This window comes from Peromyscus californicus, unplaced genomic scaffold, assembly GCF_007827085.1.
Source record: "Peromyscus californicus insignis strain IS unplaced genomic scaffold, ASM782708v3 Scaffold_6__1_contigs__length_162567912, whole genome shotgun sequence".
NCBI lineage: Eukaryota > Metazoa > Chordata > Mammalia > Rodentia > Cricetidae > Peromyscus > Peromyscus californicus.
The window spans coordinates 88,343,846-88,358,000 of NW_026294584.1; the positions used below are offsets into that span (position 1 = coordinate 88,343,846).

At 43.2% G+C, this 14,155-nt stretch overlaps 1 protein-coding gene across 2 annotated transcripts in view; it reads right to left on the reverse strand.

The window, feature by feature from the left end:
• Dnah6 (dynein axonemal heavy chain 6) overlaps positions 1-14,155 on the reverse strand; it is a 220,711-nt gene that overhangs the window by 20,560 nt on the left and 185,996 nt on the right. For both annotated transcript variants that reach the window (XM_052718995.1, XM_052718994.1), the window contains 4 exons: positions 11,023-11,213; positions 7,525-7,685; positions 5,280-5,368; positions 4,071-4,217 (listed from right to left, as the gene is read on the reverse strand). In XM_052718995.1, the coding sequence (XP_052574955.1) occupies positions 4,071-4,217; positions 5,280-5,368; positions 7,525-7,685; positions 11,023-11,213 (588 nt within the window). The remainder of the gene's footprint in view (positions 1-4,070; positions 4,218-5,279; positions 5,369-7,524; positions 7,686-11,022; positions 11,214-14,155) is intronic.

The window sequence follows — 14,155 nt, forward strand, 5'->3', positions numbered from 1 at the left end:
ATCATGGGAAGCCATGACATTGGGAACTCCAGGTTACAGCCTATCACCATGGGAAGCCATGGCATTGGGAACTCCAGGTTACAGCCCATCACCATGGGGAGCCATGGCAGCAGGAACTCCAGGTTACAGCCCATCACCATGGGGAAGCCATGACATTGGGAACTCCAGGTTACAGCCCATCATCATGGGAAGCCATGGCATTGGGAACTCCAGGTTACAGCCTATCACCATGGGAAGCCATGGCATTGGGAACTCCAGGTTACAGCCCATCACCATGGGGAAGCCATGGAAGCAGAAACTTGAAGCAAGTGGCCCCATCACACACACAGGCAAGAGCAGAGAGAATGCTCTGCTTCCTTTACTCTTACACAACTCAAGGTCCAAGCCCAGGGCATGGTGCCACCTGCAGTGGGCTGGGTCTTCCCACACCAATTAATAATCAAGACAATCTCTCACAGACACCGCTTCAGGTCAAGCTGATCTCAACAACCCTGCATTGGTTCTAGGTTGTGTCAAGTTGCATTTAGAACTAATCATCACATCACCATCTCTACAGTTTTTTTTTTTTTTTTTTTTTTTTGGTTTTTCGAGACAGGGTTTCTCTGTGTAGCTTTGCGCCTTTCCTGGGACTCACTTGGTAGCCCAGGCTGGCCTCGAACTCACAGAGATCCGCCTGGCTCTGCCTCCCGAGTGCTGGGATTAAAGGCGTGTGCCACCACCGCCCGGCCATCTCTACAGTTTTAAGGAGTTTTTCTATTTCTCGTGGTCATGCCACACCATGCTGGTTACCTGATGATGTCTCTATGGTGACATTAATAACTGCAGACAACTAAAGTTGGTATACATAATCACAATCTCTGTGTTATCATAGTGAAATTACCCCCTTTAATATTCTACTACCCCCCCAACTTCTTAATTTTAAACTAATGGTTGGCTCAGAAATTGGTTCCATCCTCTCTCCTGTAGATCAAACTTCGACTAAATGTTATACAGTTCCATCTACGGAGTTTCTGATCTCTTCAGGCCATTTGTTTGTTTATTCCATGTCTTGCCTCTTTACCCATCCCTTTTTTCCCAATGTCTCTCTCTCTGTCGAGCCCACACAGTTGAAAACCAGGAAGCTAGTTTAACCAATAACACCTAGAGATAAATAAAGAGTCAGAATTCGAGCACAGGGTCACAGGGTGTATAACGGACCAAGTAATGCATCTTGAACAGATGGGAGGGAACTGGTGCTGCTTTGAAGGTCATCTTTCAGAGGGTTTAGGGTTTTAGTTAGAGGCAAGGAGGAGTCTCTTAAAGGTGGTGAACTCATCCTGAGGAGCAGGTAGGAGTGAACTACCACAAGGACAATATGTGAACCAAACTGAGTGTGGTGACATGCACCTGCCGACCCAGCTTCTGGGAGGGTAAGGCAGGAGGGCGAAAAGTCAAGGGAAGTCTGGGCTGTGTGGTAGATTGTACAAAAGTAAAGATTGTGCCTTAAAACAACAACCAACAAAAATTAAGGTGACCTTGAAGACTGGCAAGATATATGTGGGTGAGTAAAGGATAAAAATATTCTTGGAGTTTATTGTAGCTTATCGAGTGAAAGGGACCACCAGTTTGGGGACTGGATTCTGGAGGGGAAGCAGATTTGGAGTATGAGGCAGAGTCGAGCTGTTGAACTGGACCTCATGCATTCACCTGGTCAATGGTATTTTTCTAGGCAGATCAGGATAGAGGCAAGAGCTGGGGCTGTGGGATGCTTAGGCAAGGAAGGGCATAGAGATTGGTGGCTGAGCTAAGTAAACTTTGGTTCCAACACAGAATGGGCTCTTAGAATTTCAAAATGCCATTTTCAAGTTTTCACTTATGTCTTAACTATTTACACATTTCTAATATAGACCACTTCTTTATTACTGTTAAAAAGCAGAATTGGAGTCTGGAGCAAGATGCCCAATGCTTTAAGAGTGCTTGCTGCCCTTCTGGAGCATCCAAGTCTGGGTCCCAGCACCCATGCCAGGTGGCTCTTGACTGTTTCTAACTCCAGAACCTGAGGATCCAACACCGTCTTTTGGTTGACCCAAGCACCCACACATATGTATGGTGATATTTTATTTGTATTAAAATGTTATTTGTACGTTAATAAATAAAGTTGCCCGGGGGTCAGAGCTATTAGCAAGCCATAGGAAAGCAGGGCAGTGGTGGCGTACGCTTGTAACCCCAGCACTTGGTAGGCAGAGCTGGGTAAGTCTCTGTGTGTTCAGGGATACAGCCATTATTGGATACACATGCCTTTAATCTCAATACCAATCATGGAAAACCTGGAGGCCTATACAGACAGACCGTGAGGAGGAGGTCATGTGGTTGGGTTTACAACCAATGAGAAGGCAGGACAGGAACTCTATATAAAGACTTTAACACAGGGGTAGCTCTGGTTCGGAGAGGTAGGACCACCGCAGGAGGAAGGTTAAGGTTTTAGCTCTTAGCTCTGACCTCTTGGCTTTCTTCTTTGCATTGGTTCTGTGTTTCTTATTTAATAAGAAGGTTGTTTACATCTACAAATGGCGTCCAACGTGGTGGCAAGAGTTTCCACCTAAAAACTGAGGAAAAAGATTCTAAAATGGAGCTAAAAACAGCTTCCTAATTGTCTCTCTCAAATGAGTGGCAGCTGCCGGTTTGAGCTACTTGTGGGTTCCTAGCGTGCATGCTCAACCTGCCTTATGGCGGGAATGAGGCCTATGCAAGTGGCACTTTGAGCTGCGTGGTGGATTTAGCCTTTTCTAGTACAAAACAAAAAAAGAGGTTTCTGGGCTACACGATGCTTGGCTAAAAGCATAGACCCCCCCCCCCCCAGCTGGCGGTAAACCACGGCCATGTTGGGAAGCTGAGGTGGGTGGAGCCAGCAGCCACAGCTGCTGCAGTTTAAAGCATTAGATTCACAATAAGACAGATTCAGATGTAATCATTTACAATGTGTGTAAAATATACGTAGGCTTAAAAGAGACAAAAAAGGTGATATATACAGTTATAGAAACAAATACATAGTTTTAAAAAATAAAGTCTTTAAAGAGACAGTAAAATTAATATAAAAAATAAGTCACGTAAAGATGAATATTACACAGAGAATCTGGATTGTGTTGTCTTTGGGATTCTTAACTGCAGAGAGATATTTGATTGCAAAGGAAGCTGAGTTAAACCAATATGTATACTTTAAAGATACCTTAACTTCAAAATTTGGATATAAGTGTATGTTGCTTTGGAAAGGAGACTCTCCTTTTGTTCACACAGAAAGCCAAAGGTTATGGATTTGTTCCAGATTAAGATACATCAGGTTTGACCAGCCAAGACCCCCTGAAAGGTCTCCAATGACACCATGGCCCAGATTGATTCAACATCCAGAATGGTTTGAAGGCAACTGGCTCAGACAATACACCCTCATGGACTACTCCATAATCCTAAAATTTTCTTTGTGTCCCTATAAGATACAGCGCCCCCCTCCAGCAGGAAGTAGTAAGAGAAGCTACGCCCAAATTCCCAAATTATATGTAATTTTACTTTGTTAAGGTTAAAACCTTCCTTTTTGAAAAAAAAAAAGGTGAAGTGCTGTGGGATGGTCTGTATGTCAAGTGTGTTGCTGATTGGTCAATAAATAAAACACTGATTGGCCATTGGCTAGGCAGGAAGTGTAGGCGGGACAAGGAGGAGAATAAAGCTGGGAAGTGGAAGGCTGAGTCAGAGAGACACTGCCAGCCGCCATGATGACAAACAGCATGTGAAGATGCCGGTAAGCCACGAGCCATGTGGTAAGGTATAGATTTATAGAAATGGATTAATTTAAGCTGTAAGAACAGTTAGTAAGAAGCCTGCCACGGCCATACAGTTTGTAACCAATATAAGTCTCTGTGTTTACTTGGTCGGGTCTGAGCGGCTCTGGGACTGGCAAGTGAGAGAGATTTGTCCTGACTGTGGGCCAGGCAGGAAAACTTTAGCTACATATATGTGGTATATACACACTCAGACACAAACACATACACAAAAATAAATAGAAATAAGCAAATCTTTTAAAAAAGCAGAATGGAGTTTACCTGAATAATTGCATGGAAGAAACAAATGCCAAATATTAGTTGCCTCCATTTTCTTCCAAGTATATTCTCTTCAAAAAATGAAGGCGTCATTTCAGTAAAGGCTCTCCTGATATTTGCACGTAAGCCCTTTGGAGGCTCATTGGTTACCTGGAATTAGAGAACATATATGACAGAGGAGATGATTTTATAGGGTTGCATTATTTCTGGGTAGCATGCATATACTGGAGCCACCAAGATGGGTAACTGATGCCAATTGGGCATTTTGGAATGCCTACTTTGTGTCGTGTGTGTGTGTGTGTGTGTGTGTGTGTGTGTGTGTGTGTGTGTGTGTGTGTGGTTATGTGCCCACCCATGTATGCTCAGGGGCTAGAGGAGGATGTCAGATGTTCTACTTATCATTCTCTATCTTATTTATTTGAGACAGAGTCTCTCACTGACCCTAGAGTGAGAGTGGCAAGCCCTAGTAGTTTTCTTAACTCTGCCCTCCATAGCACTGGGGTTATAGGTATATATGTTATGCCTGGATTTTTATATGAGTGCTGGGGATTTGAACTCAGCTCCTCATGCTTGCACAGCAAGTTCTATTACTCACTGAGCCGTCTCCCCAGTACCGCTATGCTTTGTCTTGTTTATCCACAGACCACGGAGAACAGAGTCTAGTGGGGTCTTCAGAACTACCAGGTTGAACCACCATCACAAGGACCTCAGATGTTTCCATCTGGGGTCCTTCCCCCCATTAAACACAAGACAGAAAGCCTAGTAATTCTCCATTGGATCTGTGGTCATCTCAAAATACAGAACTATCCTGTATACTCTGTCCCACTATGTCCCATGACATGAGGGAAGGGAGGCAAGAGACGTCTCTTGTTTCTCATATGCAAAGATTTCCCTCATATTGGAAACTTACCACACTGAAACCCAGAAACTGGAGGCCTCCTGTCTGTCAAAAGCAGAAACAGTCCCTTAGCTTGGGAGGGGACCATCCTCATAACTCTATGCATGTAGCATTTTCTTGCAGAGGGGAGAGTCGGAAGAGTTGAATGGCCAGTAGACCAGGACACACAAAAATGAGCACTGTCTTGGAAAACCCCTTCCTTGCCTGCTCTTACAGTCCCTTATGTGGGTCTCTGCAAGATCTGGGACCTCTGGAGCCCTGGGTGGATACTCAGGGACCAATTCTCTCACATTCTAGTTGTTAGCATGCATTACCTTGACAGAGTTCTGGAGGACTGTCACAGGAAATGTGGAACTAGGCATGGAGCTTAGAAAAAGCCGGAACGTCTCCTTAATTGTCTGATCTGTTAAAACAAAGACAAAACAACAGGAAAAAAAAATGTAGAGCTTGTAGGAGTCCCTTTCTAGGGAAGGAAAACAGTGCTGTGAAAGACTCAGTTCATACAGTTCAAGGATATCATAAGCTGTACGTCTGGAACCTGGCATGGCTGTGGTGGCGCACGCCTTTAATCCCAGCACTCGGGAGGCAGAGGTAGGCGGATCTCTGTGAGTTTGAGGCCAGCCTGGGCTACAGAGCAAGTTCCAGGACAGGCTCCAAAGCTACACAGAGAAACCCTGTCTCGGAAAAAAAAAAGAAATTAGACATATCAATAAAGTACTTACCTTTATTTATTTAATATATATTTTTACTGGTTCTTTGAGGATTTTTGATCATCCCATCTTTCTCCCTGACTTCTCCCATATCCCTTCAGTACAACTTTGAGTCTTTTTTCACACCTGTCAAGTCCGATTTGTACTGCTCAAATATTCTCAGATGTGTGGCCTTCCAGTGAAGCATGGACACCTTACCAGGGCCACATTCAGCAGAAATCTACTCCCCTTCTCCCAGCAGCTATCAGTTGCCAATATAGCTCTTCGACTGGGGGTGTTGTTGTTCAAATGTTAAACGGTCTTATTAATAGAAAACCCGGAGCCAGATATTGGGGTAAAAGCTGAAAGATCAGAGAAGCAGAGCAAGCCACAGCCAACCTCACCTTGTCAACTCCTCAGCTGACCCTGAAAGCCTCTGAGTCCTCACCGGAAAGGCCTCAGCCAAAAAGAGCCTTTAGTTCCTGTCTCCTCATGCCTTATATACCTTTCTCTGCCCTGCTGTATTACTTCCTGGGATTAAAGGAGTGTGTGCTTCCCAAGCAAAGGCATGAGATCTCAAGTGCTGGGATTAGAGGTGTGTGCCACCACTGCCTGGCTCTGTTTCTCTCCTATACTGAATCAATCTCATGTAGCCCAGTGTGGCCTTGACCTCACAGAGATACAGATGGATCTCTGCCTCCTGAGTGCTAAGATTAAAGGTGTGTGCCACCACTGCCTGACCTTTATGTCTAGTCTAGTGGCTGGCTCTGTCCTCTGATCCTCAGGCAAGCTCTATTAGGGTACACAATAGATCACCACAGGGTAGGACCTCATGCCCACCTCCTCAGTCTTTTAAGGCTTCTTGAAGAGCTGGCAAGAAGAGGAAGGAGCCCTGCCGCCAGGAACTGCTTTTGTGACGCTGGACCCTGACCTGTAGTGAAGACCTTGTCATTTCTCATTGGGTGTAAGATCATTTCCCTTCTGTTCATTTCCCATTTAAATGTATAGGGATGGCATTGGGGATGAGGGGCCTTCCAGGGAAGGTGACTTAGTGATCAAGGCAGCTGGGTACCCTGTAAAGAAGCACTGTTTTCTCAAGAGGCAGCAGTGAGCAAATGAGACAAGAGTCATATAACTCTTATTTACCCTCTCTGAAAGCTTTCCATAGTTGGCAAGGTCCCAAGGAAAGAGTCATGGATACCCTAGGCCATTTGGTACTCTCCATATGGCATCCTGGTTCTGATTTTTTTTTGGAGATAACACAAACCAGGCTGGCCTTGAACTCACAGAGATCCACTTGCCCTTGCCTTCAGAGTACTGGGATTAAAGGTGTGTGCACCACCACACCTGGTCCTGTACTTTTTTCTATTTCTACTTTGTTTTTATTTTAGGTAGCGTGTCTTGTATGTAGCCCAGGCTGGTCTTGAACTTGCCTTGTAGCCAAAGATAACTTCACACTCCTGATCTGGCTGCCTTTATGTCTCAAGTGTAGGGATTCAAGGAAAACGCCATAATGCTGAGGCTGTGCTTTTCATTGTATAGTGTAAGATTTAATGTCTTTTCTTGACCCAAGCCTGTTTTTCTGTTTCTTTTCATCCCACCCATAAGATACACTTTGAGTTCAGGTGGCTTCCCACAGAACTCGAGGTGGATCAGATGGTTCGGTGTGCCATCCCCTTACTTGGAGTTCAAAGGCCTGCTTTTGAATCCTGATTGGGTGGCACTTTACCCAGTTTCCCTATTGCTCAAATCTTTCTTCTCAATAGGAGAAAGCACAAGGTCTATAATGGAGAATTGTCATTAGACCGTCTGGACAAGAAAAGCTGTTTGAGGATGCTGTCATTACTCAGAAGCAATGTGCACAACTCACTTGGATCTGTGAAGGTTTTGATCAGCTCTTCCATTGCCAGCATCCAGGAGACGGCAAGATGGCAGTTCTGCAGAAACACCCAGTTTCCCGATTTCATTGCATCCTTGATCATCTTCTCCGCAATGGGGCCTTGCCCCTGTCCCAGTGAGATTGACTGCACTCTGAGGGGAGCAACAGTGAGAGCCTTTCATGTGATTTTTAAGCAATATAGATATTTTAATTAATTTTAAAATTACATTTATCTACATTCTCTGCACACATGTGTGTGACACATATATGTACATGGGTACTTAGGTTCCATGGTGTGCATATGGAAGTCACAGGACAATTACAGGAGACGGATCTCTCCTTCCACGGTGTGGGACCCAGGGACTGAACTTAGGTCATTAAGCTTGGCTGCAGATATCATTGCTCAGTGAGTTTCAACTCACTGCTTCATTCAGGTTGGCCATGAATGGGAAGTTCTCCTCCTCCACCTCCTGAGTGTTAGCATTACAGGTATGCACAAGGACACCCAGTTTGTCGATCTTTTAAATGATCTCTCCTGTTTATATTTCATTTAAGAAGTATTTCCATACTTCAGGTGATATTTTCTACATTACCCTCTATTTATTGCTTTGCTACCATGTTCATATTTACCAGTTATCAGGATTGATCTACATGCATAAAGTTCACTTTATGTGTATGGCCATCCCATTGACTCAGGACTACATAGAAACATGATCACTTTTTCTTCATTGATCTGGAGTGTCACTTCATCGTAAATGTTTTCCCAAATTAGGTGGGTCTATTTCTGATTTTTCTATTCTCTTTTAGCCATCTATTTATCTAGTTTTGACCAGGACCATAATGTCTAAATGACTCTTTCTAATAGTAATAGCAAGTCTTGACATGTGTTAAAACATATCATCTCATCTTGCTTAGCTTCAGTAATATTTCATTCCTTTTAACCATCATAAAGTGTGTGGTTCAGTGTCTTCCAGTGTATTCACGGCGCTGAATGGCTGATGAGTCACTGCTCATTTCAGAAAGATTTTCATACTCCCAAGGAAACCTCATACCCACTGTTAGAGTTCTTCAGAAAAACAGAACCAATAGAACACACACACACACACACACACACACACACACACACACACACACACACACACACATGTTCTTACTGCAGATACATTCTCATGACACACAATTGTGTGTATATGTTCCTATGTAAGATATAGCGGGTACTGGCTCATGCGATCATGGAGGCCAGGCCAACCCACAGTCTTCTACCCATAAGCCAATCACGCAGAAATCTGGTCATTTCATTCGGTCCGAGCCCGCAGGCTTTGAGACAGGGTGCCAGTGCCAAAGGAACAGGTCTTCAGCCATCTTTCTGTGCCTTTCTCTGGTTCCTTCCTGGGACTTTAATCCTTTGTCTTTCTGCTCTGCACAATCTCAGCTGACCTGTGTTCACACCCACTGCGTCTGTTTCCTGCCTCCTCATATGTGTGTTGCCCCCTTCAACGCAACCTCCATTTCAGTATTGCGTTTCTCACCTCTATAATTTCTACCCGCTTTCTTTATGGAAACCCTGCTTATGATATTCTTCCTGGGTGAGTCATCTTTTGTGTTTTCCCTCAGTCCCTTATCTGTACTTTCTTTTAGCTGTTATGAATAAAACTAAAACAGTCCAAGTTTTTGTTATTCAAATATTGAATATTCTTATTTATATGTGGAAGATAAAAAGTTGATTTTTTTTTGCTTTTTGTTTTTCGAGACAGGGTTTCTCTGTGTAACAGCTGTGGCTGTCCTGAAACTCACTCTGTAGACCAGGCTGGCCTCAAACTCAGAGTTCTACCTGCCTCTGCCTCTTGAGTGCTGGGATTAAAGGTGTGAGCCACCACTGCCTGGCTAAAAAGTTGATTTTAAAGACATATAGAATAGGATCATGGTTCAGACTGACCCTGGGAAGGGGTTTTGGTGAGGAATAAAGGATAGCCAACAGGTGCAGGGTGCAGGTGGACAGGAAGATTGTATTAACTGGTTGACAACAGTTAACTGCATATTTCAAAATTGCTGGTAGAGAGGATTTTGACAGAGATGTCAATCACACTGATCTGATCTTAACACACAGTATACACATCTGATGACATGTAACTCATAGTTACTATGTGTGTGTATATATATATAATACATATAATGTATATATACTTATAGTAACTCGCAGTTACTATGAATCAGTTAAAATATATTTGAAAAGCTTTATTATGTTAAGTTCAGTGTACTACATTCTTCACAGTAAGTTGCTAATTATTTCCCTTGAGAATGAACCATACGCTCCCATTTTTCTTGTTTCTTTGGTTGCAATACAATTTTTTGAAGTGTAGATTTTTTGGATATGTAATATGGAAACTGTAGAAATCAGGTTGTCGCCTCTCTCTGATGCTTACTATTGCTATTGTGTGGTTGCTATTTTTATTTAGTGACTTCTCAAATGTCTGTATTCGTTACAATATATACACGCTGATCTGTCTGGTTGGTGGGCTTGGCGGTCAGCCGGCAGCGAAGAGGTTTCATCCAGTGTCTGGAGTGACAGCAAATGGCTGATTTGCACATGGGCTCTGTATGTCTGCATGCTCATCAGGGAAGGAGAGAACTCAGCCTGCTTGCCTGTCAAACTGGGGCATGGTGCTTTCCAGACTTCAGGATCAGACTGAAGCAATGGCTCTTCTTAGGTCTCAAGACTTTGGCCTGGAACTCATACCATCACCTGACCTGGATCTCTGCCTCCCAGACTTGGACTGGAGTTATACATCATCAGCTCTTCAGAGCCTCCAGGGTGCTGACTGCAGGGCTTGGACCTCTCAGACTCCATAATTACATGATCGAATTCCTTATAATAAATTTCTATACATAAGCATACAAGTACACACACACACACACACCACATCAGTAGCCTATGATTCTGTTTCTTTGCAGAAGCTCAACAAATATGGACCATGAAACCTAAATGAAGAAATGGGATCCATCATCTCTCTGTCCAGGGACTAGGCCATACCAACAACTTCAACTGGATCCAATTGAGCTAGAGATCATCTTGAGAAAGATGAAATTATAAGGACATAAAAATTCTGTTCTTAAACATATTTGAACATAAGGAGCAAGGTTCATTCTTTTTATGATTATTGATTGACAATCATGTATTAAATGCTACACAGGTTCTAATATATTTCCACTAGACTATACTTCAATTTTAGGCAATCTCTCTTTGGCTCAGATAAAATTTACACCTGTGCTTATGATTCTGACCCCCCCCCCTTTAACGATACACATGGCTGAGTATTAAGCCAGTTTATTTAGTAAGGGCTGGTTGAATGGAAAAACCCTGCTCCATAGGGGAGGAAAACATATATACTTTAGTATATGGTTGATATGGATAAGAACAATGTTATATATAATACACATATGCACACACACACAAACATATATAACTATAACCTCATGGTGTGATCTTACCGTTCTGCATACCCACTCTCCCGGGCAAACCTTTGAAAGGCGCCCATGGGATCAGAGCCTGTGCTCAAGATGAACACCAGGGGTGTGCTACTTGACATGTCCTGATACAGAGTGGCCAGGTCTACTGGGGGTGTCTCGATAAACTGCTTGCCAAGATTCTCTATCACAAAGTCTGTAAGAGCAAACACCACCTGAAAGTTGGAAAGGAAAAAAATGTTAAAAGTAGTATGCTGCATAAGGATGCTTGACATTCTTATCCTAATTTTTCTCTCTTAGATGAGGGCACTCTGTACTTTGGTATTTAAAAAAGAACCTATTTTATTTTTAATTATGTGTATGTCTGCATGTGGGTATGTGCAAGTGAGTATAGGTATCGTTAGACGCCAGAAGAGGGCCCAAATCCCCTGGAGCTGCATATGCCATGTGTGTGCAAGTGACCAGCTGTTAGCTGCCTGAGCTGGGTGCTGGGAACCAAACTTAGGACCTCTGAGTGTGTGTGTGTGTGTGTGTGTGTGTGTGTGTGTGTGTGTGTGTGTGTGTGTGTGTATACACATGCACACGCACTCTAGAGGGCATGTGCATGTATGAAGGTCAGAAGACCACTTTAGAAGGTTGGTTCTCTCTTTCTGCCATGGGATCAGGGCACTGAACTCAGACCACTAGGTTTGTACAGCAAGTGCTTTTACCCACTGAGCCTTCTTGCTGGCTCACTAAGAATATTTTTTTAAGAATGAAAGTTTATCTTTGGGTCTAAACATGCTGCTTCTGAAGAAGGCTGAATTTGTGTATAGGACTGCAGTACTTCATGGAGATCACCTATGCTGGAATGTCTCTTCTCCTGAAGGAATGTTTGACTCCAGTAGGTAGGCCCATTGGACACCCAATGGCCCTGCTTTAGAACAGACTGGGAACAACAGGTTAGGCACCTTACACTCTTGACATGAGATCTTGTCTCTCTCTGGTCTTATCTGTTCTAAAGCTTCAACAGGTACTTTATCTGGGTAGGATTCTAGATCTTCAGTTTGAAGTTTGAAACTTAATTTGGATTCTTTATTTCACACTCCAATTTCTTTTTTCCTTTCCATTTAGCTAGTTATTTATTCAAGACAGGATCATATTGTCTGATCCTAGCTAACCTGGAACTCACTATGTAGATCAGACTGACCTCATAGAGATCACAGAGATCCATTTGCCTGTAGATGAGATTGACCTCATAGAGATCACAGAGATCCATTTGCCTCTATCTCAACAGTGCTGAGATTGCAGGCATGTGTCGCCACCCCTGGCCCCCAGCCCCATTTATCTATCATGTCATTGTCTGGAGCAAACAGTGGGACGATGGTCCCGAATGATTTGATGAGGAAGTCATATTGCCGTCTTTGAACCTCCTTTTCAGTGCGATCCTGTCCGTGGTCTTGGCTGATTTGGGTTTTTGAATACTCTGGAATGACTGGCTGAGTCCCATTTCTAAAACACAATCTGAATTCTAGACTCTTCCATGTTAATTTGTGAAGCAAAATTTGTTTGGCAGCATAAATCTTTTTTTTTTTTTGGTTTTTCGAGACAGGGTTTCTCTGTGTAGCTTCGCGCCTCTCCTGGAACTCACTTGGTAGCCCAAGCTGGCCTCGAACTCACAGAGATCCGCCTGGCTCTGCCTCCCGAGTGCTGGGATTAAAGGCGTACGCCACCACCGCCCGGCCTGGCAGCATAAATCTTAAAAGATGTTTGGTTGAATGCACAGGCAAGAATTTTTAGTGCCTGCTATTTGTAACTTTCATCATATTTTTAGAAATGATTTTTTTTTTATTTTAAATTATGTGTGTGTCTCTGAGTAGTTATGTGTTTGTGAGCGCAGTGCCCATAGGGGCCAGAAGAGGGAATTCTATCCCTGGGGATGGAATTACAGGCAGTAGCAAACTGCTTAATGTGGGTACTGGGAACTGAATTCGGGTCATCTGCAAAAGCAGTATATTCTCTGAACTGCTGAGGTCTCTCTCCAGATTCCTTTCATTATGTGTAGAGAGCCCAGGTATTTATAAGCATAAGACTAGGAATTACAGCTAAAGCCTTTTAGTTTAGACTTTTAAGTGGAAGAGTCATAAACCCGATTCTCCACTCCGCTCCAGCATTTATTAAGATGAGGCCAGATCTTGCTTCATTGATACCTCTGCTCATCCCTTTAGTCCCCAGAGCTATTTCACGGGAAGTCTCATGTATCACATTGTTTTACCATGAAGGATTTTGGTATGTTTCTGTATGACAGTCTTTTATCAACATAGTTACACAGTTACTAATGATAACCTGTTAATTTCAAACATATAGCCATCATTCACCTTTATCTGACTGAATTGTGTGTATGTATACATGCTTAAATAGCAATATGTTTAATGTAGAGTCAAAATAAAGCCTATAATAAAGATTAGTTGATTTCTCTCATACGTCTATCCCTATTAAAAACTCTTCTTTTGAAAGCTAGAGAAATGACCCAGGGATTGAAAGCACTTGCTGCTCTTGCAGAGGACCTGGGTTCAGTTCTTAGCACCTACATGGTTCCAAAGGATCCAGTGACCTCTTCTGACCTTGGCAGGCACCAGGCATGCATGTGGTGCACACAAGTATGTGCAGGTGAAACACTAATACATAGAAAAGAAATCTAATTCTTTAAAAAAACAAAACCTTTTTTCCCCCTTGAGAAGCAAATGTGCAGTTGCATAAAACAGACTGTATACCTTCAACGTTTCTCACAGCTGAGGACTTTCTAGTCACAGGGCTCAATCAGCAGAGCTCCTCTTTCTTTGGGACTCTTCCTTCCTAGTCACTGCTCTCTTTGCCAACATTCCACTGGCAGCCACCGTCCCATTTTCCCTGAAGACTTTCCATATGTTTCAGAGCCTTCCTTCCCAAAGTGTTGCTGGGTCCCGGCCACTCTCTCACTATTCAAGGTGACACATGACAAGCTCAGAGTCAATGTGCACATTCAATATCCTAAACTCAGAGTTCCTTGTCCTGTAATTTCAGGGCATCTCATCTCATCTCATCTCATCTCATCTCATCTCATCTCATCTCATCTCATCTCATCTCATCTCATCTCATCTCATCTCAGATAGCTGTGGAGATGGTCAACCTGAGATAA